Source organism: Mustela nigripes, chromosome 5 (genome assembly GCF_022355385.1).
Source record: "Mustela nigripes isolate SB6536 chromosome 5, MUSNIG.SB6536, whole genome shotgun sequence".
NCBI lineage: Eukaryota > Metazoa > Chordata > Mammalia > Carnivora > Mustelidae > Mustela > Mustela nigripes.
This window is the reverse complement of record NC_081561.1, coordinates 60,932,514-60,950,613: the sequence shown is the minus strand read 5'-3', so window position 1 is coordinate 60,950,613 and position 18,100 is coordinate 60,932,514. Positions and strand designations below refer to the sequence as shown.

Genomic DNA, 18,100 nt, shown 5'->3' with positions numbered 1-18,100 from the left:
ACTCACTGAGCCACCCAGGCGCCCCACTCTGAAACTTCTTAACCTGTTTCTCCATTGTCACTTCCTGCCAATCCCCACATCCATGGTCCAAGCTGACAGAATTACTGCCAGTCCCCAAATGCTAATTCCCAGGCCTTCCTCTCTGTTAGAGTGCCCCAAATAGACTCCTCTTTTTGATGGCTATTCAAGCTCTGCCTTCTCTGGGAAACCTCTGAGCCGTGCCCAATGAGGGGGATATCCCTCTTCTGTGATACTGCCTCCTGCAGTCATTTTCTCCCCATTTCCTCCCCTACCTCTGCTCACCCCAATCCCCCATCCATCCACCCCCAGCCAGGACCATGAGATTCTTGAGTGCAGGAGAAGTGGAGTAAGTGTTCATTTAAGAGTTTCAAAACCTAGACTGACATATATTAGTAGTCCTCAATATCTGGTGAACCAAACAGTGTTACAGGAATTCAGAAAACAGAATTAAGCAGAAAGGGAAAAACTCATCAGTTCACCACCTTTTTCATTAGCATGTTGAAACTTGATTACAGTTGATACTTAACATGTAGTTTTGTTCTTGCTATATTCTTCACTTTACATCAAGATTTTTCTCATTGTTGGGGCACCTGGGTGGCTCAGTCGTTGAGTGTCTGCCTTCAGCTCAGGTCATGATCCCAGGGTCCTGGAATTGAGCCCTGCATTGGGCTCCCTGCTCAGCAGAAAGCCTGCTTCTCCCTTTCCCACTCCCCCTCCTTGTATTCCCTTTCTCTCTGTCTCTCTCTCTGTCAAATAAATAAACAAAATCTTTTTTAAAAAATTGTTTTTTTCTCAATGTTGCTACGTAGTCACTATAATAATTTTGATGAGCTGCAGACATGCTGATTTGTTACATCCATCTTCTTGCCCATAGTTTCCCCACTATTCGGAGGATTTCCCACATTTTCGAATATCTTTTTAGAATAAAGAAATACTGCATCACCTTGGGAGTCTTGGTTATTCACGGTTTGTCTTGATGCATGTGTCCGTTTCCTTAGAGAACTAGCAGCATGGTTGCAAGGAGATAGCTTTAGTGTTTTCTGCATACAATTAGATATTCTTCATTCCATTCCTTTCACGTTAGAGTCCTGTCATTACAGATGTGACAGAGTCAGTTCCTTATTACCTAGAAATATCCAAAAGAGATCTCCTATGCATCCAGCTTTGCTTTGACTAGCTGTGCTCTGAACTAGAATTCCTGAAAGGAGAGAACTACAACATAGGTTTGAACTGAACAGGTTCATTTATACATGGGGTGTGTGTGTGTGTGTGTGTGTGTGTGTACAGTGCCATAAATGTATTTTCTCTTAAGTCATAATGGCCTATTTTCTTTTTTCTTGCTTCTTCTATTATAAGAATATAGTATGTAATACATGTAACATACAAAAAGGTGTTAACTGTTTATGTCATCAGTAAGGCTTCTAGTCAGCAGTAGGCTATTAAGTTTTGGGGGAGTGAAAGTTATATGCAGATTTTCAGCTGTGGTGAAGTGGGGCTCGGCTCCTCCAACCCCCAACGTTTCTCAAGGATGAAGTATACCTTATATGCTGGCTTCTTTGCTCATTGCATCAATCTCTTTATTTCAGGATGACTGTCTTAGGTCACTAACAAGATTTGCTGCAGCACATTGGACAGTGGCATCACTTTCAGTGGTGCAAGGACACTTCTGTAAACTTTTTGCATGTGAGTATGAACACTTAATCCGTATATGGTAATTTCTCATCTTCCGTGATTTTTTCTTAGTGGTGCAACTTCTCTCCGTTAGTAAAAATAGTTTGGTAATACTGTTTATGTGCAGGTTCTAGCTTATAAATTCATACTTATCTTACAGAAGAACACATTTAAACTCTAGGGTGTATATGTTTTTATGTTGGCATATGAGATGTGCTAATATATTTTTCTTTAACTATTTAGCATTGGTGCCAGATGACAACCATGGAGACCTTCCATGCATATTAGATATTGACATGTTCCATTTGTTGGTGAGTATCTTGTGATTTGTGTTTGTAATTCTCTTTATTGTACTCTATCTTAGACTTGGTGAATAGTGTAAAGGCAAACAGGAGGAGTTGTCATCTATTATTATTAATACTTTTGAGTATAATTCTTTTCCCAGAAGGCTCAAAAAAGAAAATGTTAAGGAATATAGTTAAGAGGCTTGACCTCTTATTTTGCTTTGTGACTGAGGTCAGTAATTTAACCTCTTTATGTTTTTTACCCATACAGTGCTTTGGGACAGATAAACCCTATGGTCATGTTGCTTAGCAACAGACAGCTCTTTTCAGTGATTTAAGGAAAGGTTTGTCTTCTGAGCAGGTGCTTTCTAGTGCCAGGACGCAGCACGGGCCAGGCAGTGGGTGGCTAACCTTTAGCACCGCATCAGCTGGGTGCCTTACACAGGACACTGAGTGCGCCACCACACACAGCAACCCTATGTGCTGTCCCCTTAACCTCTTTGGGCATCAGATTCTGAACCTTTGAGTTAGTTAGTTCCTATCTCGTATGATTGTGTCAGAACTAGCATTTACTGTGTACCTGACTGCTTTCATCTGTTCTCAGTTAGCCCTTACATCCTTACTGCTGAGGTATTAAAGCATATATATATTAGGTCTAGTTTACCAGCAGGAAAGCTGAGGCTCAAAGTTGCTAACTTGAATAAAAAGCCTGTAAGAGGAGCTGGGATTCATATCTAGATTTTTGTGTGTCCAAAACCCTGGGTTTTTTTTTCCACTGCTCACTCCCTAGAAAGGTATCAAGTGTTATCTTTCTTACTACTAATAAGGTATGTATGAGGGAGTCCCTGGACGTATGAAATGATGGTACTTATGCAGACTGCATTAGGCCGTAAGTGGTTTCATTTAGCCAATCCCAGTGGAATTTCTAGCATGTGCCCTTTAACAACAAAGATTTCTGAAGGGGAGGGGCTGAGCTCAGAAGAAGATCATGTTAAGAAAATGGAAATGTTTTCAACTGTGGAAGGAAAGGTCACCTGTCTGACTCTTGGCATTTGGTATCTAGGTGGGCTTGGTGCTCGCTTTCCCTGCTTTGCAGTGTCAGGATTTCTCTGGGATCAGCCTTGGCACTGGAGACCTTCACATTTTCCATCTGGTTACTATGGCACACATCATACAGATCTTACTTACCTCATGTACAGGTAACTCATTTTTTTTCAGTTTCTTCAAGGGTGTACTTGAGTTTTCCCTGTTTAAAAAAAAAAAGAGGGTGGGACACCTGGGTGGCTCAGTCAGTTAAACATCTGCCTTCAGCTCAGGTTCCTGGGATCGAGTCCCACATTGGGCTCCTTGCTCAATGGGGGAGCCTGCTTCTCCCTCTTCCTGCCACTCCCCTTACTTGTGAGCTCGCACATGCAAACACACACTCACTTGCTCTTTCTGACAAATAAATAAAATCTTTTTAAAAAAAGGAAGAGGTGCCCAGACAAGGATAATGCATAAATTAGCATAAATTATAATTAGGCTTCTTTTTTCTGTTCATCCTCACATGGATCATTTTGAAACCAATTCTTTTCTCCTAGTAAAATCCCCTAGCAGTGTGAGTGTTTTCTACTTATTTATTATTTCTTAAGTTCAGTAATAGGTTACTGATATTTTCATATCTTTCAGAAGAGGATGGCATGGATCAAGAAAATCCTGCTGGGGAAGAAGAATTAGCAGTTCTTGCTTTGTATAAAACACTTCAGCAGCATACAGGAAGGTGAGGTCATAATCTTGACATCATCACAGTTCCCCAAATATTAGTGGCTGATAGCATGAGAAAGGAATTCCTCTGTTGGAAAGGGACATTGCTGCCTGTTGACATGTGTAAAAAAGAAAATGAGGGATGAAATTTTAATATGCTAACATGATTGGAAATCTCTGAGAAACAAGTAATATATAGAGCTTCCCACGTGTATTTGGCCAAAGAACCTTTGCTCACAGGATCTGGCACGGACTAGTGAAAATATGGAACTTACTTTGAAAAGTATTATTCTAAAATATATGCTGTTGGGGCGCCTGGGTGGCTCAGTGGGTTAAGCTTCTGCCTTCGGCTCAGGTCATGGTCTCAGAGTCCTGAGATGGAGCCCCGCATCGGGCTCTCTGCTCAGTAGGGAGTCTGCTTCCCCCTCTCTCCACCTGCCTCTCTTCCTACTTGTGATCTCTGTCTGTCAAATAAATAAATAAAATCTTAAAAAAAATAAAATATATGTTGTCTCACTAGGAGTTTTTAAATGCAAGTTAAGTCAGCATAATATATTTTTAAGGTAATATCCAGGACAGGCTGGAGTGCAGAGGAATTACTAGAATTCCACATATTGTTGGAGTCATTTGGATTTGTTACGGCAGTTTCACTTAGCTTTCTAACAGTGTGTGTCAAGAACCATAATTTTATTCTTTAAATTTTATTCTTTTTCCCATTTCTGAGAATGCACTCTAATAAAATAATTCAACATATAGAAAAACCTATCGCCATAAAGATATACACTGTGACAAAGAATTTAAAGCAGTCGCAGTGTTTGCTTATAGGGGAATAATTTTCTGAATATTATGATTGATGTATTCTGGAATATTACAGTTCTGATAAAAATTATGTTTTATGATGTTCTGAAAAAGATTTTTATATTTCATATGTTTCAGCTATAACTACATAAGACATAGATGAGTGTGAAAATAAAAATAGCTAGAGTAATGGTGCTGGTAAAAGTTTCTAGAATAGTGTTTTGTTTTTTTTCAAACTTTACATAGTTATACTTTTTTATATTTTAATAACAGCATTCTGGGGGCGCCTGGGTGGCTCAGTGGGTTAGGCCGCTGCCTTCGGCTCAGGTCATGATCTCAGGATCCTGGGATTGAGTCCCGCATCGGGCTCTCTGCTCAGCAGGGAGCCTGCTTCCCTCTCTCTCTCTGCCTGCCTCTCCATCTACTTGTGATTTCTCTCTGTCAAATAAATACATAAAATCTTTAAAAAAAAAAAAAAACAGCATTCTGTATTTAATAACAGCGTAATAATGGCTATAGCACCATTTATACCTGACATCCCATAATGGGGCTGCCCCACTCCTTTTAAGCCTCTGCCACTGATTCCAAATAGCAGTGTTCCCCGTTTTCATGATGTGCTATAACTAGAATGACCTTTCCTCATAGATTTCCCAGTTACCATTTTTCTCTTTTTAGTGCCTTGAAAGAAACACCATCTGGCTGGCATCTGTGGAGGAATGTCAGGAATGGAATCATGCCTTTCCTGAAGTGTTCTGCTTTGTTTTTTCACTACTTAAATGGAGTTCCTTCCCCACCTGAAATTCAAGGTAATTTCTTATTTCTTTCAAAATGTAGGAAATGTATGTAGTCTTTTACTCTAGCAGTATATAATTAAAGTTACTTGCAAAAAATGAAAGCTTAGGGGGCACCTGGTTGGCTCAGTTGGTCAAGCATCCAACTTTTCATTTTGACTCAGGTCATTATCTCAGTGTCATGAGATCAAACCCTGTGTGGGCTTCATGCTGGTTATGGAGCCTGCTTAAGATTCTCCCCTCTCTGTCTGTCCTCTCCCCCCAACTTGGGTGCCCACTCTCTCTCTCTCAAAAAAAAAAAAAGAAGGAAAGAAAACTTAGAACGTAGCTAATTGAACTGTTTTGAGGTACACAATTATAGAATAAAAATACATATACATGTATATATGACTGATTTTATTTAGCTCTCATAAATGTATTATTTTTATGTACAAAAACATACTAGTTTTTCTTCAGAGTTAGAGTGTTCAATTATATGTTATTCATCAACTGGGTTCTTCAGGTAATAAAAAGGGAAAACTCATAATGTCAGGTGTTTGTTAACTTGAAATGTCTTGAAATGTGTGGCATTAATGTTCAGAATACCTGTAATTGCACATATGATTTTAATTTAGAAATTCATTTGCTGTTTTACAGTTATTTTCTATGTTTTATTTTGATTCATCTCATAAAATTATAGCATCAAGACAGACTTAAAGTTTACTTAGTCTCTGTATCTCATAGTGTCTGGTACAGGGCAAGGGGTGCCCACCAGTGAGATTGTCCTCTTAAAGTATGTTGACTGGCACCTTCGTTCAGCTAACAGTGTAGACTTCCTAATCATTTGCAGTGATGATTAAGGGTAGTGCTTAAATCCATCTCCCATGATAAAATGATTTTCTATTTCTGTGCTGCTTTATACTTTTCTAGAGCATTCATACTTTTTATTATCATCTGTTTGTTCACATATAACCCCAATGAAGTAGACTGGTCTGGTACATAATTTTTCAAATGGTTAAATTGAGACACCAAGAAATCGTGACCAGTTTGGTGTGGGAGCTGCATGGTTTTGTTCTCAGTTCTCCCATTTTCTAAGGACCCCTTCCATATGCCCCTTGTGAACTTCCTATGAGTTATGTATCTAGTAAATCCAAACTCTTTCATCATGCTTTTAAGTTCTGCTAGTGCTTACTGTCCTACAGGATGCACTCTCAGTTGTTATATGCACCACTCTTCTCTGCCCCGTTTGCAGTTTCTGGAACAAGCCATTTTGAGCATTTGTGTAACTACCTTTCCCTGCCAAACAACCTCATTTGCCTTTTTCAAGAAAATAATGAGATAACAAAATTACTGATTGAAAGGTAAGGATTATATGCTTTTCTTCCCTTATATTGAATAGTTCTGTGGAAACAAACTTAGGTTTTTTTTCACATATTACAGAATTCTCAGGTAGGGAGCCTGGAAGAATTCAATCTGTATAATTCATCCTGTAAGGATTAGGCCTTCTTAGTTAAGAATCTACCTTTGTGGAAAGGTTTTTGCCAAGCTAGAATAGCATAAGCAAATTTGCTCAGAAGGAGGATAGTGGTAGGAATGTTTATTTCCTCATATTAATTTACTTGTTAAGGATTCTGTTACATAAATTTTTGGAACTGAAAAACCTTGAGTGTTATCTAGTCCAATGCCCTCACTTTATATTTGAGAAAATTGAAGTCAGTCATGTCAAGTTAGTGAGTTAAGATTAGAATTTGGCTGTTTAACCCACCGAATGGGGGGTTGCAAATCATGTATCTGGTAAGGGATCAGTATTCAGAATGTATGAGTATATGGCCAGAATACTTACATCTCAACCAAAAAAGCAACCTCCCATTTAAAAAGGAGCAAAGGACTTCTCCAAAGAAGAGAGAGGCCAGTAAGCACATGAAAACATGCTCACATCCCTAGACGTTAAGAAAACACAAATAAGGGCCACAGTGAGGTTCTACTTCACACTTATTAGGATGGTTGTAATCAAAAGACAATAATAACACATGCTTTTTAGAAATGAAAGAAATTGAAGTTCTTGTGCATTGCTCATAGGAATAGAAAATAGGGCAGTTGCTCTGGAAAATAGTATGGCATTTCCTCAAAAAGTTAAACATAGAATTATCATATGATGCAGTAGTTCACCTTCCTGGTATATATTGCAAAAGATTGGAAATCAGGGACTCAGATAGCTAGTTGTACAACTGTGTTCATAGCAGCATTAGTCATAATAGCCAAAAGGTAGAGCAACCTAACTGTCTAACAAATGAGTAGATAAACAATATGTAGTATATACATATACTATATGACATACTCTTTTGGCCTCAAAAAGGAAGGAAATTCTGGCCCCTGCTACAATAGGGATGAAGCTTGAAAACATGCTGAGTAGAAGCCAGTCACAAAAGAATGAATATTATATGTTTCTATTTACCTTAGGTATCTTCGGTAGTCAGATTCATAGAGACAGAAAACAGTGATTGTCAGAGGCCAGAGGGAAGGAGGAAGGGGTTAGTGTTTAACGAGTACAGAATTTCATTTCAGAATGTTGAAAAAGTTGTGGAGATGGATGGTAGGGATGGTTGCCCAACTGTGTGAATGTACTTAATGCCACAGGACTATATGCTTTAAAATGGTTAAAATAGTAAGCTTCATGTTATGTATATTTTGCCACAATTAAAAAAAAAAATTTTTATAATGACTGTTCTAGCTCCAAATAATAAGAGCTTGTCATTAATTCATACTGCATTTTCCAGAATGCCCAAGTTAGTGGGATAATAGTGTACGCTTTTAGGAAATCACAGGTCATATTCTTCTGAATTTAAAAATTACAGCAAAATATGTCTTCCTCCTTTTGATGTGGTGAATATATTAAGCCAAGAAGATTTGGTTTTTTCTTACTAGATAGAGAAATAGGAAAAAATCCTATTTTCACCTTTCAAAAGTTAAATTTTGGGTTTTTTTTTTCCCATTCACATTGAAGTTGGTGCCATAACATTGAAGTGAAAAGATATCTAGAAGGTGAAAGAGATGCCATAAGGTAAGTTAAAGATTATCAAAAATTTGGTTGGGCAGGAAGTAAGGAAGAAGCAGGATGTAAGTATGCCTTTCCTTTAAAATTGACCTCCCAGGGGCACCTGGGTGGCTCAGTGGGTTAGGCCGCTGCCTTCGGCTCAGGTCATGATCTCGGGGTCCTGGGATCGAGTCCCACATCGGGCTCTCTGCTCAGCAGGGAGCCTGCTTCCTCCTCTCTCTCTCTCTCTCTGCCTGCCTCTCTGCCTACTTGTGATCTCTCTCTGTCAAATAAATAAATAAAATCTTTGAAAATAATAATAAAATAAATAAAATAAAATTGACCTCCCAGGCATTCAGTGATTCTGAGAGGAAGAACATCTTGCCTTCATACTTTTTTCTTAGTCTAACAATGAGAGTTTCTAAAGAATAAGAATTATGAATCTAAGTATAGTGCATTATTCTTGGCAGAGGAAAAAAATAACAAAATTATTATATTTTGAAGTGTTTGCTCTTTTAAAAATATAGGTCCTTTTTCAGATTTTTTCTTAGCTGGTTTTTTTTTTTCCATTTATTGTGGAAAATTTTAAACTGTCCAAAAGTGTGAAAGGTTGTATGATAAGGTTCCACATTCCTATCACTCAGTTTCAGTAATTATCAAATCATGGCCTTTCCCCCCCCCATTCTTTTTGATGTTAGCTCTATTCTGATTCCGTAGGAAAGTATGCTATCGTGGTGATAACAGATGTATTTCATCTGTTAATCGCTCCTTGGTTCTACCAAATACATCTCTCATAAAACTCAGAAGGCTAGAGGAAATGATCTGTTCTGTTTCTTTGATTTTTTTTTAAAGATTTTATTTATTTATTTGACAGAGAGAGAGATCACAAGTAGAGCAACAGGCGGGGGGGGGGGGGAAGCAGACTCCCCGCTGAGCAGAGAGCCCTATGTGGGGCTCGATCCCAAGACCCTGAGATCATGACTTGAGCCAAAGGCAGAGACTTAACCCACTGAGCCACCCAGGCACTTTTATTTCTTTGATTTCATACACATCCTGTCCCAAATCTAGAAATGATAGCACCCTAATTTTATTAAGTTGAGCCACATGAAATTCCAGTTAATTTAAGTCAAAAATGGTTAAGTATCACCAGTGTCATATGGTTCAACTCTGCAGTCAGAAAACTCATGTGGAACAGTAGTTCTCTACTTAACATCTCCATCAGCTTTTTAAAAATACTCAGGCCTAAGGGTGCCTGACTGGCTCAGTGACTCTTATTCTTGGGGTTGTGAGTTTGGTTCCCTCATTGGGTATAGAGATTACTTTAAAGAAATCTTGGGGAAAAAAAAATACCCAGGCCTTACCTACCAAATCTGATTTCTCTAACATTGGTATGTATATGTGTCTCCCCAAGTTCCGCCCATGTGACTCTGGTATAAGATCTGCTATCTGAGGGGCACCTGGGTGGCTCAGTCAATTAAGTGTCCCACTCTTGATTTCGGCTCAGGTCATGATCTCAGGGTTGTAAGAGCAAGCCCCCATGTTAGGTTCACATACTAGGCATGGAGCCTGTTTAGGATTCTCTCTCTCTCACTCCCTCTCTCTCTCTCTTTTTTTTTTCCTTAAAACGATCTGCTATCTCAGTCACTCCCCCTTGGCTATGTGTCTTGCCTCAGGGAAAGAAGGGGCAGGCCATATTACACAGCCTGTGTTGGGCATATGTGAACACTGAGAAGAGATCCACACATATAGTTAAATTTGGAACTACATATTATATGAATTAACTTGTCACAGAATCATCATGGCCTGGTGTCTCGAATTTAAAGAAAATCTATTTGTTCTTCTACTGCCTTCTCTTCTCCCCCCTCATTTCACCCTTAATAAGTATATCTTCTCTGTCTTACCCTGAGTTTTGTGGTTGGACTCTCCATTACTGTGCTGTTTTTCCATAGAAGCCCAGGGAGGAATCTCCCCTTCTTCCCAGAGCTACCAGATTTTCACTTAAATGGGGCAGGCACTAAGTACTATCTACTGTCTTGATTATGTATTCTGGGCTCTTCAAGTAAAAATGTAAACAGTAGGGTCCTGTGTTATTTAAGAGTGCCTTTTTAGGAGTCCCTGACTGGCTCAGTGGGAGAACATGGGACTCTTGATCCTGGGGTTGTGAGTTCAACCCCCATGTTGGGCATAGAGCTTTCATAAAAATTTTTAAAATACTAATAATAAAGATACTGCATCTTTTTTAAAAAAGAGTGTCTTTTGAATCTTTTATTGTGGCTTCTCTTACCACTGTGATAATACCCAGTCACTCAGATTGAGTCTTCCTTTATTTGTTTCAACTAAGAGTTACTTGTCATTGTTGTACTATGACTTCTGACTGGTTTTATATGTGGCTTTTTGTGTATTGGTTTTGTTTTGTTTTAGCTATCCAAGAGAATCCAACAAATTAATAGACCTTCCAGAGGATTACAGCAGCCTCATTAATCAAGCATCTAATTTCTCGTAAGTTCTGATATTTAAGTGTTGAGCATTTCTTAACACTGGAAGCCCTCATTGTTCTATACAGATTTGAGGGGATTTTGTCGTTGTTCTATTTTGTTTGGGTCGGGGAATTGGAACTTTGGTAGTGTTTTTCATTGCCCATCTTGTAACAGCACCATTCCAGAACGCTTCAGAATAAGGTATGAGAAACGCTGATGGGTGACAGATTGGATTCATTACACGTTATCTAAATAACTGTTTGCACTTTAAAGTAATAACAGCCCTTAGTAGTATTTGTAAACGTTTGATGCAGAAACTGCATAAGAATAATGGGTAGTGTAAAAACCGGAACAATACCGAGGCAATTGACGCTGCCTTGTGTACCTCTTCTCTACACTTCTCGTGTTCGTCCTCCTCCTCCCCCTGCAGAGACCCCCTGTTCTACACAGAGTATCAAGCTTCTGCTACATTTATATGTTAGCAACTAATATTTATATTCCCAAGCAGCATATTTTGCCTTTCTAAGCTTTAAAAATGTCACTCTGTTGTACATATCCTATAGTTCCTTGCACTCAGCACTGTTTGTCAGAGGTTTTTTTACTTTCAGCATATATAACTATTAACTCATCAATTTTCATCTTGTGTAGTATTTCTTCACAACAGAATTTACTGGTTTTTTCTCTTACTGATTTTAATTTACCTCTTTTCCAGTTGTTGAATGAATGTTTCCAGTACATGGTGCTTGTGTGAGATGTTCCTAATTCCAGAAGTAAATTTGTCTGGGCCGTAGGATATAGGCATCTTCAGCTCTGCTTGATGTTGCAGAATTTGGTCCAGGGTGCCTTTACCACCATCAGCTCTTTAGCCACTCTTTTTTAGAGCAATGACTTGAGCTTTTTTTTGTCCCATGGAGGTGCCCCAAATCAGGTGGTGATAAGAGCAGAGCCCCCACTCTGTGCCTTGTGTGTGGAACTCTGTTGTGCTCCCAGAGCTACTGCTGTCAGACTGAACTGGAAGGGGAAGACGTGGGAGCCTGCACAGCTCACACCTACTCCTGTGGTTCTGGGGTGGGCATCTTCCTCAGGTAAGACCCTGACAGGAGCTGTTTGTTCACTTTGCATCTGCCATGGTATGTGCATGTTGAGGGATAGCACAAGAAACTACTGTGTTGCAGAGAATTTTGAGAGCGCTGTTCTCCTTGTTTTACTCATTCAAGGAACATGGGAGCCTTGTCTCCTCACATCTGTTTGGCTCATGCTATCTCTTTGCCGCTTCTTCCATTGTCATCCTTCCCACTTCCATGGCAATTCAGTTCGACTTTCTGTGTGCCTCATTCTAGTGTGAAACTTTACCTTGATTTCCTGCCCAGATCAGTCAAAATTACTTCTTTAGTTGTATCCTTATGGTTTGGGATCCATAAGATACCACTGGCCGATGTGTATACCGTTGACCCTTGAATAACATGGTCTGGAACTATATTCAAGTCTGCTCATACATAGACTTTTTTCAGTAAATACAGTATAGTGCTGCAAGTGTATTTTCTCTTCCTTCTGAGTTTCTTAATAACATTTTTCTCTTGCTTTATTAAAAGAATACAGTACATAATACATAAAACATGCGAGACGTGTGTTCATAAATTGTCTGTGTTATTGGTAAAGCTTTTAGTCAACAGTGAGCTATTGATAGTTAAGTTTTGGGAGAGTCAGAAGTTAAATGCAGATACTCAGCCGCATGGCGGCAGTGGCAGCATCTCTAACTGCCGTGTTCTAGGGTCAACTGTGATTATATTAGACAACAAACCAAAAATACTGTGACTACTGTTTACTGGACTTTGAGAACGCAATAGTCAGCAAAACAGACCAAAATCTCTACCTTTGTGGAGCTCATTTTCTAGTGTGGGAGATGAAAAATAAGGCTGATAAGAATTTTAGAAAGTGATACACTCAAAAGAGAAAAACTAAAGCAGGGAGAGGAATATGAAATGGCAGGTGGGGAGTTGGATTTTATTTAGGGAATCACGAAGGTGACTTTTGAATAAACACTGAAAGAAGTGGAGAGAACACTCTAGGGAGGGTACAGCAATTGTGAAAATTGCTGGGGAATGTGCCTGCTGTGTTCAGGAAACAGCAGTGAGGCTGGTGTCACTGGAATAGTGTGCGCAAAGCGGGGAGTCCTGGGACTTGCTATGTCCTGGTGACACCTCTGAGTGAGAAAACTCAGTTCAGGGTTTGAAGGAGAGAAGTGACAAGAGTTTGAGTTCACCTGAGGCATTAATTAGGTCTGTATCTTAGGTAGCTTTGTGCCCTGGAGCCTGACAGTTTTCCTTTGTGACAGGTTCTCAGTAAATATTGAATTGAGCCAAATTATTAATACCCCAAAAAGGTCAGGCAAACCTCTCAAAGGGATTGGGAGACACATTTTTAAATAGCCCTTAGGAGAAATCAAAAAGCAGTTTCTCTTATCTAGCATATTTCAAAATCGTTTCAGTCATGTATGGTGTAACTTTGTGTTTCAAATCAGTCAGTGTTTTTGTACATTTTTTAAATGAACAATTTCTTCATAATAGTGGTTAAAATATCAGTAACTATTTTATGTTTAGAAGTTAACTGTCAGAGCTTCTGGATAGCTCAGATGGTTCAGCCTCTGCCCTTGGTCAGGTCATGATCTCCGATTCTGGAATCAAGCCCCACATCAGGCTCTGCTCAGTGGGGAGTCTGCTTCTCTCTCTCTCCCTCTTCCCCTCCCCCTGCTTGTGCTGTCTCTCTCTCTCAAATGAATAAATTTTTTAAAAAAGATTTAAACAATCTTAAAAAAAAAAAGCTAACTATCTCTCTCACACTTCATAATGTTTTTAAATGCTAGTATTACATGAGCCATTGGTTCGTAGTCCAAAATGTTCCTCACCCTCCCTATACTGATTTACAATGCAGTAATTATTGGTTACAGTACAATCATTTTAGTTATTTTAAAACTTGGGCAGATGTGTTGATACTTGAAGTATCTTTGCTTGAATGTTTCTTCTAACACTGGTGTTTAGTTTTATGAGATTTCAGTCCATTAGGAACTAAATCCAAGCATCGGTTAATAATATATAATGTGTAAATGGTCTCTCTACAGAGTGCGGGAATGTCAGGTGCTATTCTTAGCTGGCAAAACCAAAGGCTGTTTTTACTCTCCTCCTTACCTTGATGACTATGGGGAGACTGACCAGGGACTCAGGTAAGAGCCCATCCTAGGGGGCTGGGTTGGCTGACCCTAGGCCTCCAGAGCCGTCAGCACACAGTGAATGTGATCAGCCTGAGTGAGGCTAATAGTCTGGCAGCTGTAGAGCTGTTTTGGCAGAGATGGATCTTCCAAGAAGGGCACCCTGTCTGCTTCCTTGGGGATTTTCTTTTTTTTTTTTTTTTTTTTTTTTTTTTAAAGATTTTATTTATTTATTTGATAGAGAGAGATTACAAGTAGGCAGAGAGGCAGGCAGAGAGAGAGAGGAGGAAGCAGGCTCCCTTCTGATCAGAGAGCCCGATGTGGGACTCGATCCCAGGACCCTGAGATCATGACCTGAGCCGAAGGCTGCGGCTTAACCCACTGAGCCACCCAGGCGCCTCCTTGGGGATTTTCTTACCCAGCCCTCAGAATGTCATAAGTGGGGGTGCCTGGGTTGCTCAGTTGGTTAAGCATCTGACCTTGGCTCAGGTCATGATCTCAGGGTTCTGGAATCAAGCCCTGATCAGCAGAGAGTCTGCTTGTCCCTCTGCCTCTGCACCTGTTTGTACTCTGTCTCTCTGTCTTCTCTCAAATAAATAAAATGTATATTTTTTTGATGTCATGAAGGCCATCAGGACAGATAAGGGAAAAGAAATGGAGAGAGTGCAATTTTTTCCATTTATCACTCTAGGGAACCATTGAAATGGCCCCATGGCATCGACAGCATCAGAACACTGCAGGGATAGCCTGTTGTGATTTGTGTTGCTTTGTATGAGGAGACCCAGTGTTGTTCAGATGATGTAAAAGAGCAAATCTTAATTGGTGAGAGATGAGCTTGGGGCGCCCAACTGGCTCAGTCAGTGGAGCATGCATCTCTTGATCTCAGGATCGTGAGTTCCAGCCCCATGCTGCGTGTGGTGCCTACTTTTAAAAAAGAGAGAGAGAGATGTGATACCTTTTAACTTAAGAGTCTGGGGACAAAGATACCGAACATATAGAGCAATACAACAGTATTTGAGGCTTAATCACTTCTACTCTGGTTGCTTCTATTATAGCATGAGAAAATGCTAACGGCAGTTCCCTCGAGCACTAGTAACTTCTTTTAGACCATCTTTTTGCCCAGAGGAGATGAAAATATTAACCTAGGTAGAACCATCCAGCCTTGGGGAGCAGAAAATGAAGACCTAGAAACCAAGGCAAGATAAGTAGGGGCCTGTCCCATGAGCTCAGCCGCAAGTTTACAGGCATATGCCACCTGGTAATGGCTCTCCCGATGCCCTGAGGAGTGTGGGCTGTAGGAGGAAGAGCCCTGGTTAAGAGAGTAAGAGGATTGATGTGCTCTGATCAGGAGCAAAGGCCATCAGCGTGAACTCCCCAAAACCTTCTCTCTGGTTCAATTAGACCTGGAAGTCATTCACACTTGGCTGCTTCGCTTCTGCTTTGTGGCTGAAAGAGCACTCTGGGGAGTGTTTTTTACCCTTGCAATTCTTGCATCCTCTCCCCTTCCTTCTCCCTTTTTTCTTACATTTTACCAACAAAGTGAACAATGAATGGATAGTTCTAGCCTCTCCACCCAGACCTTTCTACTCAACCCTACCCTCTCTTCCCTCACCCCAGCTTGAGTAAGTGTAGCTCGTGTACATTTTCCTCTTCTTTTCAGCACCTACTCGCAGCTGCTCCTAGCCAGCCTTCAGAGCCAATGTGTTAATAGCCACAGTCTTGTGCCGAACAGGAATTGTGCAAAGGATCTTAAACCAGTAACTTGTAACTGTTCCTAAATCAGGAAAGGTTGGGGTATAATAGATGAATAAACAGAATGCATCCTGAGTGACATGCATCTTCCTTCTAGACGGGGAAATCCTTTACATTTGTGCAAAGAGCGATTTAAGAAGATTCAGAAGCTTTGGCACCAGCACAGTATCACGGAGGAGATTGGACATGCACAGGAAGCAAATCAGACACTGGTTGGCATTGACTGGCAACATTTATAATTACTTCACCACCAAAAACATAAACTTGGATTTTTTGTAACCCAGTTGGCTTTTCAGGAAAGAGAATAGGAAATAAATTCTGCTGAATTTGGAAATAAATTCTCTATTTAAGCTTTTCTTCCCAGTTTTGTTTTCATAGTTTCTGGCTCCAGGGACTGATGAAAGTCATCTTCCATCAGTGGATTTTCTTGCACCGTTTGCTGTGCTCCTCAAATGTAACTGCTTGAGTTTTAGGACCCAGCGAGGAGCTTCTCTTCGCAGGTTGAGCACAGCCCTTTTTGGGCATCTGACTGTGTCTGACCATTCCCAGTAGTCTGAGCCATGTTACATTACTGATCACAAGGAACTCCAGGCCTGAAGCTGACTCAACAGCAGCAGGAAACAGTCTCTGTAATCTGTTGGGGTCACACTTCCTGGTCCCTTTCAGTGACTCTCAACACTGGGACTAGGTCGCTGTCCCCTCTGCTGACAGGACCCTACCTCTAAGAGCAAAGCAGTGGATTTTTAAAGCGGCTATCCCTCATCTCCACTGGTTACGAGCGGGTTGGGGCACATGCTCAGGAGGAGCCTGTGGGATGAAGGGGAGAGCCTGGTTGTTTCATATGCTGGGTGGTTTTCAGGGCTATAGAAGTTGGATTTTTATTTTTTTATTTTTATTTTATTATTTTATTTTTTTTGCAAGACTTTTGGCTTTGAGAGGAAAACTCAATTTAAAGGGCTTTTTGAAAACTTAGAGTATCCTAATTTTTCAGACAGTATATTCCCATTTCTAAATCTAAACTGAGAGATCGTATGCATCTAGAATCAATCAAACACTAGCAGAAAAAATGAGAACTCAGAGTTTTGAGGTTCCCCTACTCCTTCCAGCATTTCCTGGACTAGATGAATTGCTGTTTACCTGCTGGCTCACTTAGATATTCCTGGGACAGCCTGTGTGCCCAGGCTTTTTATTATTTTTAAACATTATTTTTCTTACTAAGAGGTGCCTTCCTAGAATGATAGCCGCTTAGTAAAATAACTTTTAACTCATATATTGCACAGCCACTCTCGTTTGATATATATATGCTGAGAGCTTGAATACACACAGAGAGTGATGGCAGATTAGTGGAGGAAGAAATTCTGAGCCTCTCTAAGGTGGGACTGAGGGACAAATGAATAATAAAAGGCTCTTGGATTTTTTTTTAACCAGTGCAAGTAACCCTTTCACTCAGTTTTTTTGAACTGCATCTAATAGTTCTGTTCCACTCAGCTTTGCATACACTGCAATAAACCCAGGAGGAAGGTCAGAAATCCAGACTTTGGGTCAGAATAAGTGGTGGGAATGAAGAAGCCACATTCACTGCTGCTTTTCCAAGATAGTGTGTGACAGGAGTGCCCTCTTCTGAAAGGATGACCATAACCCTTCTTGCTTGGGACTGGCTCACCAGCTGAGAGGAGGACCAACAGGAAGAAAATCCAAATTAGAACCCAGCACTTTACCCCTTCTTCTGGCCTTTCTTCCATTCATAAGATCTGGGGCTATGGATGGCATAGTGATTTTAATGTTTATTTTGGCATTTGTCACATCCCCATCCCTTTAGCTTTTAAGCCCAGCTTCTTTTGGCCTTTATCCATATGTTCATCAAGCTTAAATTTAAAATAGAACCAGGTTTCTCTCTCTATAAATGGATTATAAACATTTCCACCAAATCATAGCAATACTCTGGCTTTCAGGAATGACTTCATAGAAGTCCTTGGTTAGCAGAGGGTGTCCCTGGATTTCATTTTCTGAAAATGTCGGGGAGTCTGAGAGATGATGAACTTATATGAAGTAGCAACACACGTATGCCCTTTATTTTCTAGTGTGTGCATCATTAAGCTAATTGTCTTCCTTACCTAATGAATCATCTTAGTTTTTATGATTTGTTCCGCATGTATTATGTTTATTGTAGAAATGTTTATATAACATGCTTTCCATATCAGGGAAAATCATATCTGTTTAATAAATTGGCTATAACTTTAATATCTGTGGACAGCTGTAAAATTTGGAATGTATTATATGTAAAAAGTTTAAAGATATCAAAATAAATGCTTTAGGTGTTGACATTACTTTGGATCTGCCTACAT

General features: G+C 40.0%; 1 protein-coding gene across 6 annotated transcripts in view; it reads left to right on the top strand.

Moving 5' to 3' along the window:
• UBR2 (ubiquitin protein ligase E3 component n-recognin 2) overlaps positions 1 to 18,082 on the top strand; it is a 126,463-nt gene extending 108,381 nt beyond the window's left edge. For 4 of the 6 annotated variants that reach the window (XM_059400453.1, XM_059400451.1, XM_059400452.1 and 1 more), the window contains 11 exons: positions 1,608 to 1,704; positions 1,936 to 2,003; positions 3,040 to 3,175; positions 3,645 to 3,735; positions 5,193 to 5,323; positions 6,540 to 6,648; positions 8,292 to 8,348; positions 10,743 to 10,820; positions 11,713 to 11,883; positions 13,917 to 14,018; positions 15,853 to 18,082. In XM_059400453.1, coding sequence (XP_059256436.1) covers positions 1,608 to 1,704; positions 1,936 to 2,003; positions 3,040 to 3,175; positions 3,645 to 3,735; positions 5,193 to 5,323; positions 6,540 to 6,648; positions 8,292 to 8,348; positions 10,743 to 10,820; positions 11,713 to 11,883; positions 13,917 to 14,018; positions 15,853 to 15,994 — 1,182 coding nt within the window. In that variant the 3' untranslated portion in view covers positions 15,995 to 18,082. The other 2 variants (XM_059400454.1, XM_059400455.1) reach the window with 2 other exon arrangements.
• Positions 18,083 to 18,100: the final 18 nt, after the last annotated feature.